Source organism: Puma concolor, chromosome E3 (genome assembly GCF_028749965.1).
Source record: "Puma concolor isolate L17-30 chromosome E3, mPumCon1.1.hap2, whole genome shotgun sequence".
Lineage (NCBI taxonomy): Eukaryota > Metazoa > Chordata > Mammalia > Carnivora > Felidae > Puma > Puma concolor.
The window spans coordinates 32,727,791-32,746,433 of NC_141682.1; the positions used below are offsets into that span (position 1 = coordinate 32,727,791).

An 18,643-nucleotide genomic window follows, 5' to 3' on the forward strand; every position below is an offset into this window, starting at 1 on the left:
GTCCCGAGCTGTAACAACGCAGCAGAGAGCACTTGGCATTCACCCACAGAACATGCGAGTCTACACCACCTCCTTTACTAAAAAGGGGGGACGGGCCACACAAAGGGCTTCTAAGGCCTGTGCCTTGTTTCCATTTAGGGATGGACCCCATCCTCTGCTGAAGACTCGTGTTCATGCTGACAGGAATAAAGCAAAGGACTCATGGGTCCAACAGGCCAGGCAATTACGGATTGAAAACTGACAACTCTGAGGACAAATGTGAGTTAATTTACTAGACATTAAAATCAAACACTTTTAGGGGTACCTAGGTGGCTCAGTCAGTTAAGCATCTGACTCTTGAACTCAGCTCAGGGCCCTGAGTTCAAGCCCCACGCTGGGCTCCACACTGGGCATGAAGCCTCCTTTAAAAAATAATAATAAAATAAAATGAGACACCTTTCAAACAGCCAAAGGTTTGGCCCAGAGGCCTCAGTCCGGCTACAGCAGATCCTTATGTGCTGGGACGGTTTCGTGCCCTTTAGTAAGTAGCCACTGGCCCACGCCCTCAGCCACGCAGACTGTCAAGGACCCTCCCCAGGACACTGTGGACATCCCTGTAATCAAGGAGCTCGCAGGTGCACACCTGGCCCAAGGGGGCTAGCATTCTGGCTCTGGCTTCCCCCCAAGGCCAGCGTTCTCTACCAGCTGTTAAACATGTTTATCACCACCCCTGGACAGAGCTCAGTGTTTCCTTCACACCTTCCACAGACATCCTTCCAAGGCTCTTTGTGCCAGAACTAGCTGATTTGCAAGTTTATAAACATGACAGACAAACACAAAGAGGGAACTGAAAACCTTACAGGGGTGGGAGGGTGGGGAGTGGACTTCCCCTCATGATCAAAAGGATGGGCCCGGGCTTCTCCCGGCACATGAAGCTTCCTCCAAAAATACTCTTCTACAGAAATGAAATTGTTACCCAAGGTGACCCAATGAAGCAAAATATAAATTCTGCTTTGAGCTAAATGCAATCAACCATTTTCAAAAAGCCCCACTGAGGATCAAGGAAGTCGGTTTCTCTAATTTTACAGCTGGGTGTATATTAATACCACCTGCTTCCAGCTGACTGTGAAGAGATACAGACGGGGGGGGGGGGGGGGGGGGGGGGTCAGGCTTCCCAGGACCATGAGCCCCACGTCCTGAAGTCTGGGTCCTGGAGTCCTTGTTTTGAACATCCTTTTTGGTGGCCAGGCACCTTGCAATACACTGGGGCTACAAGAAAGAACAAAGGGCAAAAATAGATCCAGCCCTTGACCATCGAGAGAGAAAGTCAGGAAAAAACATAGCACCAGAAATAGGTTTGATGAGACAAGGACTCAAGACTATTGGGTGTGAGAGGTGGGGGGAGGGCAGAAAGGAGAAGAAGACACCTAGAGGATGGGCAGAGGCCAGGTGAACTGGGTGAGGAGCTCACGAATGACTTTCTGGGGGAGAAATCTGAAATTGCAAGAGAGAGCAGATCAAAACCACAATGAGATACCACTTCCCAGCCATTTGAATGGGTATCATCAAAAAATAAATTAATGGGTGCACCTGGGTGGCTCGGTTGGTTAAACACCTGAGTCCTGATATTGGCTCGGCCATGATCTCACGGCGGTGGGATCGAGCCCCACATTGGGCCCCACACTGAGCGTGGAGCCTGCTTGGGATTCTCTCTCTCCCGCTCTGACCCTCCCCCCCCCCCCCCCGCACATTCTCGTTCTCTGTCTCTCGCTCAAAATAAAATAAACTTAAAAAAAAATAAATAACATCTTTTTTAAATAATTACTTAATGAATGAAAATAACGAGCGTTGGCTAGGATGTGGACAAACTGGAACCCCTGCCTGTGGCCAGTAGGAATGAATGTACAATGAGGCAGCCGCTCCAGAAAACAGCATTACAGCGTCTCTTGAAAAAGTGAAACATAAAATTACCACCCGATCCAGCAATTCTACTTCTGGGTATTTATCCAAAAGAACGGAGAGCAGGGATGCAAATAGTTCTGTCGACACCCACGTTCATGGCAGCATTACTACAAATAGAAGCAACCCCGGTGTGCAGCCAGAGATGAGTAAAGTGGGGTGTGTGTGTGTGTGTGTGTGTGTGTACACAATGGAGTATTATTCAGCCTTAAAAAGGAAGGAAATTCTGACATACTGCAAAGGCGCAAACCCTGAAGACATTATGTTAAATGAAATAAGCCTTATCCACGTGGAGTATAAGTACACCTTACTTACAAGAAGTACTGAAGACACATCCATAGAGACGGAAAGGAGAATGGCGCGTGCCAGGGGCTGGGAGGAGGGAGAATGGAGAGTCCGTGTTTAATGGGGATGGACTGTGAACAAGGGGAAATGAAAAGGTTGTGAGGTGAATGGTGGTGATGGTCGTACAGCGAACGGTCATACTTAGAATGGTTACAATGGTCATCTTTAAGTTATATATGTTTTGCCACAATTTATTTTTTTTTAATTTTTTTTTTCAACGTTTATTTATTTTTGGGACAGAGAGAGACAGAGCATGAACAGGGGAGGGGCAGAGAGAGAGGGAGACACAGAATCGGAAACCGGCTCCAGGCTCCGAGCCATCAGCCCAGAGCCTGACGCGGGGCTCGAACTCACGGACCGCGAGATCGTGACCTGGCTGAAGTCGGACGCTTAACCGACTGCGCCACCCAGGCGCCCCTGTTTTGCCACAATTTAAAAGCGAAAGAGAAGTTTGAGTCGTTAGCGTTTGAGCGAGGGCTAGGGAGGAAGGAGGGTAATGGAAAGGTAAGAACAAAGTACACTTCCAGACTCGACAGCGTCAGGACTGCAGAGACCAGCAGTGCCGTTCAAAATTTAGGATTTAACCATCTAAAGCGATCACTGAGCAATGAAAAGACAGAGGTACTGAAGACCTTCTCCCCCAGAGAGTCTAGCATTAACACTTTAGGGGCTGAATCATGAAGAGGTCCAGGAGCCCCACCCCCGGCAGGGGCTGTGGCAGGGGGGAACTCACAAGGCTCGGGTCGTGGTTTATTGACTGGATCCGAGTGTTGCAATGTCTTACCTGCCGTCTCCATGTCAGCCCTGGGTGTGTGGCAGGGCTCAGAGGAAGGGCAGAGACAGACAAAGCAGGGAGGGGAGAGACCTCAGAAGCCATGACAAGGTGTGTGTCCTCAGGCCCCACTCTGAAAAGAACCGTGACAGAACTTCAAGTAGGAGGCAGGGGAGCAGGCTGGTCACTGAAGACACCCCCGCCCCCGCCTGGCACAACGTGCACAGTGGACTAGAGAAGATGGCAACGGATGGCAGAAGGACAAAACAGGGCAGAGGGGAAGGACAAGAAGGCTGCAAGGAAGCCCAGGGGCTGTCAGGAAAGCTGGGTGAAGGGCAGAGCCATTCGCTAAGCAAGGAATACAGGAGCAAATGGGGGAGGTCAGGAAGATTCCGTCCTGGAACCTGCGATGAGCCTGCGGTACATCCAAACAGAGACACGTAAAAGAGGGGGTCGGGGGAGGGAGAACTCTCAGTAATGAACACACGGACAGCAGTTTTCACCAAGGAATTCGGGCAGTACTTGTATGCGCAGAAACAAGAGTGAACAAAAGAATGAGAAGACGAACGATATTTAATATGTGAGGGTGTAGAAATGATAGAAGGATGCACAAAGCAGCAGTAAGTATGCCAGGACGTGGTGGCAGAGAGGGGGAAACTGTTTCAACGTCAGAGGGTCCTTGCCGCCCAAGGCTGCTGAACAGACGAGGAAGATCAGACTTACGCTCTACAGGACAGGCAGATCCGTAACAGCAGGTGCGACTCTGGTATGTCCTGAACCAAGCGTATGAGCTTGTCACAGACCGCCAACACATCACCTCATGACGATATGTTAGTGATTCACAAAAACAGCAAATTCCAAGCTTTTGCAGAGAAATGTCACCCATGCGGTCTGAACGTGTCCCTCCAAGACTCCTGCCCCTAAAGTGATGGTGTTAGGAGGTGGGGCCTCAGGGAGAACGCTTAGGCCAAGAAGGTGGAGGCCTCGTGGAATGGGATCATGGCCCTTAGGAAAGAGGTTCCAGGGCATCCCGTGCTCCTTCCACCCTGTAAGGACAGAGAGAGGCACCGGCTATGGAGCAGAGAAGGGGCCCTCACTCAACCATGCCGGCACCTTGATCCTGGACCTCCCAGCCTCTAGGACTGTGAGAAATAAACTGCTGTTGCTTCTAGGCTCCTCCGGCTGTGGTCTCTTGTTACGGCAGCCCAAGCAGACCAAGACAGGCACAAGCTGCAGTGGGTCCGTCTCCATTCTCCAGTACAATGAAAAATAATTCCTTTTTCCACACCGCATTCCACATTGACAACTTTGGGCAAAACCCTCCAATCCCAAGCCAAGCCTATGCAGAGCTCTCTGCCGCTTTTAATTCATCTTTAGTAACTTTATTATTTTTTTTTTTTATAAATTTTTTTTTTCGACGTTTATTTATTTTTGGGACAGAGAGAGACAGAGCATGAACGGGCGAGGGGCAGAGAGAGAGGGAGACACAGAATCGGAAACAGGCTCCAGGCTCTGAGCCATCAGCCCAGAGCCCGACGCGGGGCTCGAACTCACGGACCGCGAGATCGTGACCTGGCTGAAGTCGGACGCTTAACCGACTGCGCCACCCAGGCGCCCCTTTAGTAACTTTAAAAATGGATCTTTGCTCTCTTCCTTGGTAGCACTCTGGTACCTCAGAAATCACGAAAGATAGGACTGTGCAAATTGAAATATCGCATTTATGAATACATTTTTATTGAAGTACCTACATCTTTCCCAAAAACTCTGCTAGGAGCTGGAAAGTCAAGAGGAAGTAAGACGCACATGATACCCTGCAGTCCCAAAGCTTACCATCCAGTGGGGGTACACACATGTGAATATGGTGTGGTAAGGTAAAATGGAATCCCTGTCCTTTGTTCTCAAAGATGGGGATTAGCGAACTTGTTCTGCAAAGGGTCAAATACCAGATACTTTAGACTTTATGGGACCAACAGTCTCAGTCACAGCCGCCTAAAAGCCACCATGCAAACTAAGTAGATAAACGCATGTGGCTGTGTTCCAATAAAACTTTATCTATAAAAAGAAGTAGCAGGACGTAGTTTGCTGACCTCTGCCCTAAGTGATCACAACTTAATACTTGCTGCTTAATTTACTCATGAATTCAAATGGGGGAAGGGAAGGGATCAGGATCTCTCAGAGAGCCCTCTTTCTGGAAACATACCATCATGAATAAAAGAGTAGGAGCTACACAATCACAATCATGTAGACCTGAGTAAAAATCCCAGCTCTGCCACAATCATTAGTTCTGGAGCATTAAGAAAACGACTTCATCTCTTTGAGCCATATTTTCTTCACCTATAAAACGGGGACACTATCATTCACTATGCACAGACGTTTCAAGAATAAAATGAAATCAGGAACGGAGGGTCTAACGAATCCTCTGGCTCACGGGAGGTGCTCAGAATGAGTCACTAGCAAACAAGGAAGCCAGGCCTGTGGTCAGCCAATTGATTAAAAAGGAGAAAGCATCCCAGTGTTGTTTCCAAGATTAACGTGCTATGCACAACTTTCCTCTCATTTCTGGAACACAGGCCTTTGACTTTTTTTTTAAGTTGTCTTGCTTTTCTCTACTGTTTAAGTTAGGACGTGTTTGGATGCATGTCAACAGAGATCCAACTCAAGATGGCTTAAACCATTAGGAAACGTTTAGACATTTACACATCAAGTCCAGAGGTAAGGCAGGTCTGGAGTTGGTTAATTCAGAAGCTCAGTGACACTACCAAGGAACCAGGTACTTTCCATCTTTCTGAGCTGCTCTGTCCTCAGATCTCTCCCCCTTCGTCACAAGATCATTGCCAAAGTTCCAAACATCACAGTCTCAAGCAACAACCCAAGGCCACAAAGTAAGTCTTCTCTCCTATTTCCGTTCGGGTAGCAATGAATTTTCTCAGAAGCCCACAGCAGACTTCTCCTTCCTTAATGGCGTCTTGGGTCTGTACTAAAAGCAGCTACTGGCAAGCTGATCATCATTACGGCTGGCCTGATCTGGTCTGGATTCACTGCCCCTGCAGCTAGCTCCAGGCCTGAACCTCTTGGCCACCCAACATCTGAACAAAATCAGCACTCTCTCAGCAAGAAGGGACAGAACTGCTGGGGGAGGAATAACCAATGCCTGCTGTGATTATTCACACTGACCTGCCTCACTGCGAGGCACATAGACTGCAGGCCCGGACTCTGAAAATGCAGACTCCCCTCTCGCCATCCCCAAATCAATCTTTTGTGTAGATAAATCCAGCCACATATCAAAGAGGAAACAGTTCCCCCAGACACAAGCAGGCTCTCACATCTGGGGTTTAAATCCCAAAGACGACATACTGGGTAACCTCATCCCAAGCATCTCTGGGTCCCACACAACCCACATGTCTGCACGATCTATTCGAGGAGATCTCAGCGAGGCTTGGACACTGCTCCCACACCTGCAGACAATGCGCGACGAGACAAAGCTGAGCTGTAATCACGTCTGCCCTACCAACATTTCACAATTCAGGGATGTTTGGGTAAAAACTCCCCAAGTCAAAAAACAAACAAATGAACCCTGAATGCTAAGCCAAAAACAAATCAAAAATGCCTAACAGACAAGCAAACTAGGGACCGGGGGGCGGGGGGGAGGGGGGCAGAGAGGTGGATGCAGGTGCTGGCTAAAAACCTCACAAAACTGGAGGAAATCTGCCTGCACAACCCCTGTCTCAGACTACAGTTCATCACAGAAGGAAAACCTGACGCCTGACTTACAGGAAAGTAACCGAGACGGCCACACGTGAAGGGGGCGGGCGATCTAGCAACAGGAAAAGGCACACACTCCAAGTGTCACTTCAAGGGGCCACTTTCTCAGCTTTGAAAGAGGAGTCCAGACAGACCACCTCTCCCACAAAACAACTGAAAACACTAGGCAGTTATTTAACTGAAACAAAACGGAGGACCTGGGAGGTCCTGAGGACCTTGCTGCCCAGGCAAGACTTAAGGAACTCAGATCCCAAAGACAAGGGGAGTCCACGGACAGTCCTACGCCTGGGGCCTTGCTTCGCCCTTGAGGCTTCTTCCGGCTACGGAGTTTCTGACGAGAAGCTAAACAGAGCTTTCAGAATTTCCACAAGGTCTGAAAGGAAAAAATTAGAGCTCAGAACCAGCAGACGAGGATGGAAACTGGTAAACAGCTCAGGGATCCAATGTGGGTTGGACGAAACAGTGCCCCCCGAAAGTTCCTGTCCGTCTGAAACCACAGAATGTGACTTTACTTGGAAAAAGGATCTTGCAGATGTAACTGGTTAATTTGAGGTAATACTGGAGTAGGGTGGGGCTAAATCCCATTGGGCTGCTGTTCTAAGGAGAGAGAAGGACAAGGAGACAGAGACACAGAAGGAAGAGGCCACGGGAAGACACAGGCCCAGACTGGACTGAAGCAGCTACAACCAGGACCGCCAAGGACGGAAGACAACCACCGGAAGCTGGGCACGCATTCTCCCTCAGAGCATCCAGAAGGGACCAACCGTGCCAACACCCAGATTCTGGCCTCTACACCAGAATCTGGATTCCTGGCCTCTACACCGGGAGACAATAAATTTCTCTCTGCTGTTTTGAGCCACCCAGGGTGTGGAAGTTTGTTATGGCAGCTCTAGGAAACAGATATACGCTGGAAACCCCAAATAACTAGTCCTAGCAGTAAGGGAAAAGCAAAAATAGATCAGCCCTCGCAAATGCTGAAGCCCAGGCATGAAATGCTCAGTCCTCGACAGGAGAAAACTGATCTTCCTCTATTGTACTTGCCTGAGCAGCAAGAGTGAATTCTCTCTGAAGAAAGAGAACATCATCCCAAGCTTCCAACAACACCTGGGACTCAGTCACATACACAACATACACAACACCTGGGACTCAGTCAAAACTACCAAGCACATGCCAAAGACAAGAATGCACTCAATATCAAGACGACAACAAAAAAATAAGGGGCTTCTGGCGATAGCCAAGTGAGAAGTTAACAAATCCTCTCCCTAGAAAGCAAGTTTATAACTAGACAGAAATGAAAGAGACCACCATTCCGCACTCTGGAAACTGACTTCAGGGGTTTACCATCTGAGAAGTGTTTCTGTTCGAAAACTGCTAAATTTCAGGTAAGAACAGCAAGAATGCTAACAACACAACACTATCTCAGCTGTCAGGGGCATAGTCAACAGTAAATGTGGGCCCAGAGCCAGAGATCCTCAAGCTGAAGAAAAGCTAGAAATCCATCTTTCAGCACAAAATCTCATCATTTTTAAATGTTGAGAACTTAAAAAAAAATTTTTTTAAGCACACTGTACCAGGGCACCAGTTTCTAAACTCAGCCCAACGTGCACCCCAACCCCAGCTGAACAAACGCAGTCCTGACCGGCAGACCCTCAGTACTATCGACTGTATTGTGATTTTCGACAGTATCATTATGTTCAGTCATTACCTTGAACTCCGTTCTCCTCTCTTCAAAAGGTAATGTTCCTCATGTGTAAACAGAGCTACTGCAACAGCCTGTGGGTTAATTCACTGTTATCCTATTGTCCCCTGTCGCTTCCAGTCCAGTTAACTGAGCTACAGTGGTCTACAGAGGAGCAACAAAGGGCAGGGCACCAGGGTTCCTGCCTGAAGAGGGGGGAGCTGACAGCAGCCAGGAATCTGACATCAGTCTGACCTGGTTGGAAGCCTCAGTTCTGCCATTTACTAGCTATGCGAAAGTGAGCAACTTATTCACTTATCTGAGCCTCGGTGGCATCATCCGAAAAATAAGGGCATCATCACCCAGCCTGGAAGGCTGCTGCCAGGTTATCAAGCACCAGCTCTGGCAGCTCTGTGCCCAGGCCTGGGCTCTGCATGCGCTTTCTCATCAAGCCCCCACCACAAAACCGTGACCTTATTTTACGCACGAGGAAATGGAAGCTCAGAGAGAGGATGTCCCAGGGAGCTCACGTGTGACGAGTCACAGAGCGGGATTTCTAGGGTCACACGTCACCGGCTCTAGGGTCTGGTATTAACTGCAAAGCTACATAAAGGGCCCAGGCCAGCAGCCAGCAGGGACGAGGGAGCACAGTGACACTCATTCACATCCAACCCTCCTCTCAAGATTTCATTTTCTCCATTCCGCCTGCTACGGTCATTCCAATGGCTTTACGAACAGCTGTAAACAGCCACCAATCTGATTCCTCCTGACTCCTAGCAGCTGAAAACCCACCACCACCACCACCCCCCCATACGAGGATTTAATAAAACGTTCAATAAGAGGAAAGAGGCTCTAATCAGCCCAGGACCATGTGTACCAGTGACTGGTTAACTGCACCACGACAAGACTGAAGGAAGCCCTTGGCAGCCACTCGCGGGCTAAGCCAGTTCGGTCTTTCCCCCGCTCCTAATTGCCGGGAGGCCCGGAACCTCTTCCACGGCAGAAAGCAAAGCAGAGACCCTGCTCACCGGCCGGGGTCTGTTCCGGATGCAGGTGCGGAAAGGGCGCCGAGACACCGGGAAGCGGCATGAACGAACGGTGGCCACAGCCTCACACGTGTGCTGGTGCTCCTCTGGTCACCAGGCCCAAGTAAGAGAAAGACACGAATCCTAGTCCAGGTAGGGCCAGACAGAGCCATCCTGCACGGTCGAAGGTTGGAGCCCCCGTGGGAGGAGACAGAGGAAGAGTCTACGCGTTTAAAGGGTGTTGGGGAGAGGAGGGTAACTGGTTACATGGTGACTAGGCTCTAGGAACCGAGGCGGCCTCGGCGGAAGCCTCCGGACAGCCCCCCAGGGAGACGGAATGTACGTCAGCCTCACCGGTGAAAACAACGAAGGCGCAGCAAGGGCGCTGCCCTAGGGTCTACCAGCCTTACCCTCAGGGCCTGACTCCAAAGCCAACGTTGCCTCCCACTGGGCCAGCGGCTGCCCTCATCGGACGCAAGCAGACCCAAGGCCTCGTGGCCTACCCCACACTGGTTTCTCTCAAGTAGCTGCACACGGACAGGGAAGAAGGAAACGAGAAGAAACACGAGGGCCCATCATGGTGAGGAGGACCCTGGGAAAAGGTACGTCCTCCAGCAGCTCATCAACCAGCCCAGAGCACTGAGCCAGCTGCATGTGGAGGACAGAAGCCACCAAGACGGCAGAGGCCAACATCCTAGGCGACCAAGGCAGCAGGCGGTGGCTACCATGAGGAATGAGGCCCTTGCAGGCGGCTCCTGTCTGACCCGGCCCCGTATGTCCCCAAATCTTAAAGAAGGGACCCAAGAGCACAGAAGAAAAATCAACGGTGATGGGAATCCCTCTCGTGGCTGTCCCCTGACCCCAAGGGGAAGCACGTTCGCTTGTGAACAGGAGCAACTGGGGAGATGAACGACAGAGCTGAGAATCCAAGGAAGGCAGACACACAACACGAGGGAGAGGGAGGGGGAGAGGGAGAGGCAGAGAACTGTCTTGTCTGGCAGAGAATTCCCACAGACGCCCCGGCCAGACACGGCGAGGGCCAACGGTCAGCTGTGAGCGAGGGGCCCTCTGAGCATTTCGATCAGCAGTGACACGCACGTCGCCACAGTGACAAGATTCAGGAACTAAGAGCAGCACCCACAAGCAGGGTCTGAAAGAACCTACTCTTTAAAATGTCCTGGAGGGGGGCCCCAGGGTGGCTCGGTCGCTTAAGCGTCCGACTTCGGCTCAGGTCATGATCTCACGGTCCATGAGTTCGAGCCCCACGTCGGGCTCTGTGCTGACAGCTTGGAGCCTGGAGCCTGTTTCAGATTCTATGTCTCCCTCTCTCCCTGCCTCTCCCTGTTCATGCTCTGTCTCTCTCTGTCTCAAAAATAAATAAACGTTAAAAAAAATTTTTTTTAAATAAAATGTCCTGGAGGAAGGGCAGAGTACGTATCTTATAGGACATGAGATGCTTCTAGGTTCAGATCCAAAGCAAATCGCTTCGAACAGTTTCCTCATCTGCACAATGGAGAAAATAAGGTCCCTGCTACTCACAAGGCTGCCGAATGAGCTAATTGACATAAAAGACTGACGAGGTTCCAGGCTTGTGCAAACTGCTCCTATGTGTCGGTAGCCATTATTAACACTGGCCCCGTCGGTCAGACTCACAGGAGCAGGACACGCGGGAAATGCTCTGGCAACACGCATACGGACGGTAGCACAGGCGTAAGCTCAGAGACCTGCTGTCGCTGTTGCTGAAGACAGACTTGACCGCGGAATGGCATGCTATCCCCACGCACAAAATTAGAACACGTTGAGTTCCCAGCGATTGCCAGCCACGCTGGTCACATATGCACCTTGGCTGCAGCACCCCGAGCCCCCAGAGATGGCAACCCGCGGCTCCAAGGGGTCCGCAAAGGACAACGCCAATAGTAACCACGGGTAAGACTTTCTCACTCGTGGATTTCTGCACCACCACGCTCCCCCCACCCCCGTCCCACACGATTAAAAAATAAATGAAAACTTTTTAAAAGGAGGGCAACAGAAAAGACCTCATCCTCTGTGCTGCATCAGGCCAAGCAGTACCTGTTTCTGTTTTGCTGGCGAAGCCTGCTGCCTGTTTGATTGCGGCCGCCGTGAGCGCCAATCCCCGGCTCCTCTTCAGGCCATGCTGCAGGACGGCCTCAAACTGGGCGCACAGACAGGTCACCCTGCGAGAGAACCAGTGATTCATCAGTCCGTCTGTGAAGGGAGACAGACAACCAGGGCAGCCCCAGCACCTCCGGGGAGGGGGTGTGTCAGCGGTTGTAAAGCTCAGCGGGAAGGTACACACTGGACAGCTGGATTGGCAGTCAGGTAAGTGACACGGAATTGACTGGGGCCTCTCCACACACCTCTCCCCGTTTTTGTTCATTTCACATAAGTCCAGGAAGCCCCACAAAGTCTGGCCATATTCATCAGACTCCTGAACGCATAGTAACAATTCACAGGAAACAAGGGAAATGGAATTGGTGCCAGCCATCAGAGGAGAAAAGAATAAAATCCAATTTAAAAACAGATCAGTTAGGCTTAGGGAGGGGCTGGCTGCTAACTGTATCCAATTCACAAGTTCCAACTCTAATTCATATCACATGTACTTTAAAGAATTAGATTATCTTTGAAGAGATTGAATGCACCAGCCTGCCAAATTGGAAACATTGTATAATTTCATGGCCTGTTACATACACTAAAAAAATAATATGAATTCTGATTCTTGTTCTTTATTTTGTTGCAAGAATATTGTGAAGTCAGATCCAGAGTTAATGGAAAGAATTTTCAATTAAGTTACAACTACTGTGGATTCAATTAAATTTATTTCTCAATAACCAAGGAAATAGGAGTTTCAAGATCATGTTGGCAAAGAGAGGAGGTCACAGCTACTATGTCCTATTCTTAACAACCATCCCAGGGCTCTCGGGCCCCAAGGCCCATCGGGTCTGTGGACTTCAGAGACCCTTCCATTCACTCATACAACATATGTTAAGAAATCCTGAATTCCTCTGTGCCAGGCTCTATTAATCTAGGTTCTGAGGATACAAAGACATACCAAGGTCTCTGCCTCACCACATCTGCATGGTTCTAACAGAGGGAGATACACAAAGTGAGCAGACCATTTCAGTTATGAGAACTTTGAAGAAAATAAAACAAGACGAGGTGATAGGTGGAGACACGTCAGGAACAGGCTTAGATTCGGTGGCCCAAATGGAGGTAACCTTGGAGTTACGACCTGGATGTGACAAGACATAGCAGGCTGGGCAGGGGGACCCAGTGCAAAGGCCCGGAGGCCATCACCATCTGGCTCAACCTTGCCTAACTTCAGGCATTTCCTGATCCACTCACCTCCACACCTGTAGCAATAATACTCCAAGAGTTTATTGCTCTGTCGGTGGTAAAATATTTTCATAGCCATTATTTAATTAACTCTTTCCACCAACATTATGATACAGGTGGTATTACGTCCATTTTACACCTTAAAAAAAACAGGCTAAAGACATTTCAGAGACAGTAACATGAGTACATAATAAGCAGCAATATAAGACAGTACATAATTAACAACATCTGTACTCCAGTCCTGCCCAAGCCTGAACTGATCCAAGGTAGTTTCCAATACACCCCATACCAAGACAAACATGCTTATTCTAAGACAAATGTCCTCTCTCTCCCATACCCCACTTTTACTCGAGTCCTCTGCCCGCACCAGAAAACCCTAACAGAGCATCAAATACCCAGCATTCATACATTCACTCTCCAGCCTGTGCTCATGACAGACATCACTAATCCATCCCAGCATTCCAGGCGACCACTGCCAATGATCAAAGCTGGCCCTCCACAGGAAAGAAACCTATGTGGCATCCCAAACCAAACAAGTGTCCTCAACTATGCTGGTTTCCAGCTCCTACCTTGGCTCTCCTGCAACTGGCTCAATGTCTGGTACACAGGACGTGCTCCCTAAATCCTTTCTCAGCGGGCAGGAAAATCAGTAAATAATCTTGAACCGTGAGTCCCAGATTACTCCCCCACACTGGAACAACCCTCTTCGCTGGGCAGATGTCACCCTTAAAGATGAGCTGTGCCTATGCCAGTCTCTCTACAAGTTTACCCAGGCACACATTTAAGGGCTTCCTGAAAGCTGGGACACCTAGCAAAACTATCTAAATTCCACAGCAACCAAAAGACGTATGGCAAAATGGAGCCCAGCCAAAGCCCCATCCCGGGAGGAATACACCAGAATTATTATTCTCCATAATAAACCACAGCCTGTACCTTTAAACAAATTATCGGCAAATATGGTAATGAAATCAACAATCCCTGTTAGTTTGCTTGGTTCTAGTGCACAAGTCAGTAACTGCCCCGCCAACTCTAGATAATATCTGGCCCCTAAAGAGAATGGAATGCAGGTGAACAGCACAAACCCAGTCCCCAAGGCTCAGGTTACATCATCAGTATTACCTTGCAGATGCAGACATGTCACAATCAACCTAATACAGCAGAAAACCCACAGGGGGTACTAATCCTATAATTAATTCATTGCGATGACCACCTTGCCAAAGGCCATTCTGTTTATCACCCTCCCCATGTCCCCTTTTCACTTCCCATTCTACCTGACCTTGTACCTACTGGTCATTCAAGACTTGGCTCGAGGGTCCCCTCCACCAGGAAGCCTTCCTGAGTGCTTCCTCATTCTGAGCTTCTTTCTAGTACGGCACTTGACCAACCTCTCTGTTAATGAGCTGCTCCCTAGAGCTGTCCCCTCTCGCTAACTTGAGCTCCCAGACACCAGGGATCATGCCTCATGCATCTTCAGTGTCCCAGTGTGTAGCACATGCCTGTCCCAGTATGTAGCACAAGTGTGGTAACCGTGGCCAAAATGGTGCCTCCCCTGGGGGACTCAGAATACAGACTTGCACATTCAGGCGAGAGACGCGTCTCAGGAGATGTACAATTCGTATTTCGGGCCCAGGTCGGTTGAATCAGGCAGAACACACTTGTCCAACCACACGCCATCTCTACCTCGTTAACGCATGGCGGACACACTACAGGCGCTGATTTATGACCTCACACCCTAAGGCTTCCATTTCTTCTCATCTTTACTCATTTCTATGATAATTCCTGCAAAGCAAAGGGGCAGCTGCTTGAGCGGGGCTCTTCATTTTCTCAGCTTGGTCTCTCCTATTTCCCAGAATGCTCTCTGCTAAATGCTTTCTGGCATCACTGTGGTGGGCTGGCTGCCTCCATGGCATTTCATCACATCCAACTTCTAATGTAAGTCAGTGAATTGGGCATGTTTTTAATTAAGTGGGGGGACTTAAGTAAATGTTTTCATATTTTTAAAATTTTTTTAATGTTTATTTTTGAGAGGAAGAGCGCAAGTAGGGGCAGGGGGTGCAGAGAGAGAGGAAGACACAGAATCTGAAGCAGGTTCCAGGCTCTGAGCTGTCAGCACAGAACCCAACGTGGGGATTGAACTCACAAACTGTGATATCAAGACCTAAGCCAAAGTCAGACACTTAACTGGCTGAGCCACCCAGGCACCCCTGTTTTCATTTTTTTATTGATTTTTTTTAAATTTACATCCAAATTAGCACATAGTGCAACAATGGTTTCATGAGTAGATTCCTTAATGTCCCTTACCCATTTAGCCCATCCCCCCCCCCCAACAACCCCTCCAGTAACCCTCTGTTCTCCATATTTAAGAGTCTCCCTGTTTTCATATTTTTAAAATCACCAATCAAGAGGCACCTGAGTGACTCATTCGGTTGAGCATCCGACTTTTTTTTTTTTTTTTAACATTTATTTATTATTGAGAGACAGAGAGATACAGAGGGTGAGCAGGGGAGGCGCAGAGAGAGGAAGACACAGAATCTGAAACAGGCTTCAGGCTCTGAGCTGTCAGCACAGAGGCTGACATGGGGCTTGAACCCACAAAATGGTGAGATCATGCCCTGAGCCAAAGTCAGTCGCCCAACCAACTGAGCCACCCGAGTGCCCCAGCATCCAACTCTTGATTTCGGCTCAGGTCATGATCCCAGAGTCATGGAACTGAGCCCCACATCAGGCTACACACTAAGCATGGAACCCGCTTGGGATTCTCTCTCTCTCCATCTCTCTCCCTCTCTCTGCCTCTCTCCCCCACTCCCGCTCTCTCTTTAAGAAAAAAAAATTTTTTTTTAATTTAGGGGCACCTGGGTGGCTCAGTCGGTTAAGCATGCAACTTCGGCTCAGGTCATGATCTCATGGTTCGTGAGTTCAATCCCCACACTGGACTCTGTGCTGATGCTCAGGGCCCAGAGCCTGCTTCGGACTCTGTGTCTCCCTCTCTCTCTGCCCCTCCCCTGCTGATGCTCTATCTCTCTCTCTCAAAAATAAATAAAACATTAAAAGAAATTTAAATAAAAAGCACCAGTCAAAAAAAAATCACTTCAAGTTTTTACGCATACAACTGTTTACCAGATGAAGAGATACATCGACTGTGGTGTATCGATGCAGAACACTGCTCAGCACCCCCTACAAAGGGGTGAAAAACTGACACTACCACGAAGATGAGCCTTGGAAACACTATGCTAAGGGAAAGAAGTCAGACCCAAAAGGCTACACAGCGCAGGATTCCATGAAACGCTGAGAAAAGGTAAATATATACAAACCAAAAGTCAATCCGTGGTCGCCTAACGCTGGAATCAGGGGTTGACTATAAATTGGCACAGGAGGAAACTTTGGCATGATGAAAACGTCCTAAAACTATATTGTGGTTAATGGTTGCACAACTCTATAAAAGTACTGAAAAAAAAAAACCACTGCATTGTACCCTTACAAGAGGTAGATTTGTATGGTATGTATATTAGACTTAAAAAAAAGCTATTTAAGGGGCGCCTGGGTGGTGCAGTCGGTTAAGCGTCCGACTTCAGCCAGGTCACGATCTCGCGGTCCGTGAGTTCGAGCCCCGCGTCGGGCTCTGGGCTGATGGCTCAGAGCCTGGAGCCTGTTTCCGATTCTGTGTCTCCCTCTCTCTCTGCCCCTCCCCCGTTCATGCTCTGTCTCTCTCTGTCCCAAAAATAAAAATAAACGTTGAGAAAAAAAAAAAAATTTTAAAAAAGCTATTTAAAAAGAAAAAAAAACGGTCCTCAAGGTGCTCAGTAAAGCTTGATAAAGGAGTTCGTGTATGGAAAATCAAATAGCCTGCTCCGGCTGAATGTGAAAGTTATCTACCACCAGCACAGGGGGACAGGGCATGAGCTTAACTAGTTTACTGCTGAAATTCTGCAAGCTGCGACCTCTATTTCAAGACTCCTTAACCTGCCACATCAATCTACAGTAAGATTCTTAAGAAGCCTCTACTTTTTTATGGCAAACGTTAGAACAACAGACAGGATCAACAATGAAAGCAACCTTATGAAGGAGGGCACATTTCAAAGCGTTCCTTTCACGTGTTAGAGGAACCTCTTGGAGAAAACCAAGTACAGTTATGAAAATGGACTGGATTATCCTCATGTGGAAAGCTCCAATGTCACCTGGAGTGGAGTCAACTGTACCCCTAAAAATCAGGCAATTAACAGCATCAGCCCTGTGTCAGATTTAAGGCAGTACGATCACACCAGCCTTGCTAAGGCAAGGCCGTGACATGACAACCATTTGCAGCGGCTATGCTCTGTATTTGTGCCTTATGAACTAACTTTTCCAAAGGGCACATCCTGTAGCCTGTGAATTTCACTGGCAAAGACCAGTCCTCCGCTGCAATCTACAAGTCCGATAAAGATTTACAAATGAAAATATTCGAAACACATTATCTGCACCTGTGGAAAGTTAAAAAACACCTAAAGAGCTGACACTGGGAACTAGTTGAATGAACAGTAACAGAGCATATCGTCAAATGCTATTTAGCCCTTAAAACTCATACCAAGAGCTTCTAGTGAACACCCACAGGTTTAAAATATAAAATGAAAAGTAAGCGGGATATAAAACTACATACTGGGGCGCCTGGGTGGCTCAGTCAGTTAGGCGTCCGACTTCAGCTCGGGTCACGATCTCGCGGTCCGCGGGTTCGAGCCCCACGTCAGGCTCTGGGCTGATGGCTCAGAGCCTGGAGCCTGCTTCCAATTCTGTGTCTCCCTCTCTCTCTGCCCCTCCCCCATTCATGCTGTGTCTCTGTCTCAAAAATAAATATTAAAAAAACGTTAAAAAAAATTTTTTTTTAAAAACTACATACTAAGTATGCTCTCAAGCATGCTAAAAAAAAATCCTAAAGGGAATTAGGTGAAAAAAATTAAGAGCCACTTTGTAAAAGAATTACTGCTGATGTCTTTCTTGCCTTTATGCTTTCCTGAACTTAGCTCCTTTCCAAAATAAGCATTAAAGAAATATTCTTATCTCAAAAACCAGAAATATTGCTACCTTGAGCTACAACAAATGAAGAAATATGATTTAAAAGTTATGATGAGGAAAAAGTGTACAACTATTTTAAATGCTTATAGAGAACTTGAAATGCATTTCTTTTTAAGTTTAGATGATAATGTTAAGCAAAAAAAAGAAGATCTACAAAAAGATTTTAAAAAGTGTTTCTAACCCACAAATAAAAAATACTGCAGGGGCACCTGGGTGGCTCAGTCACTTAAGGATCCGAGTTTGGCTCAGGTCATGATCTCACGGTTCTTGAGTTCCAGCCCCACTTCAGGATTCATCATCCTCTGCCCTCCTGAGATTCTCTCTCTCTCTCCCTCTCTCTCTCTCAAAAGAAGAAAAAGAGGGGCACCTGGGTGGCTCAGTCGGTTAAGTGTCTGACTTTGGCTCAGGTCATTATCTTGTGGTTCACAAGCTCAAGCTCTGCTCAAGCTGAGCTGACAGCTCAGAGCCTGGAGCCTGCTTCAGATTCTGTGTCTCCCTCTCTCTCTGCCCCTTTCTGGCTCACGCTCTGTCTCTCTCTGTCCCTCAAAAGTACATAAATGTTAAAAAAAAAAAAATTTTTTTTTGTAAAAAAAGAAGAAAAAGAAAAGATGCTCAAGGGGAACCTGGGTGGCTCAGCTGGTGAAGCACCTGACTCTTGATTTCAGCTCAAGGTATTGATTTCAGCTCAAGGTATTCTCATGGTATAGGAGTTTGAGTCCTGCA

The 18,643-nt window shown here is 48.2% G+C and overlaps 1 protein-coding gene across 4 annotated transcripts in view; it reads right to left on the reverse strand.

Moving 5' to 3' along the window:
- The window catches only part of SNX29 (sorting nexin 29), a 497,953-nt gene that overhangs the window by 445,814 nt on the left and 33,496 nt on the right, over positions 1 to 18,643 (reverse strand). For 3 of the 4 annotated variants that reach the window (XM_086691204.1, XM_086691206.1, XM_086691203.1), the window contains exon 4: positions 11,591 to 11,715. The exons of the other annotated variant lie outside the window; for it this stretch is intronic. In XM_086691204.1, the coding sequence (XP_086547330.1) occupies positions 11,591 to 11,715 (125 nt within the window). The remainder of the gene's footprint in view (positions 1 to 11,590; positions 11,716 to 18,643) is intronic. 4 annotated transcript variants of the gene reach the window in all.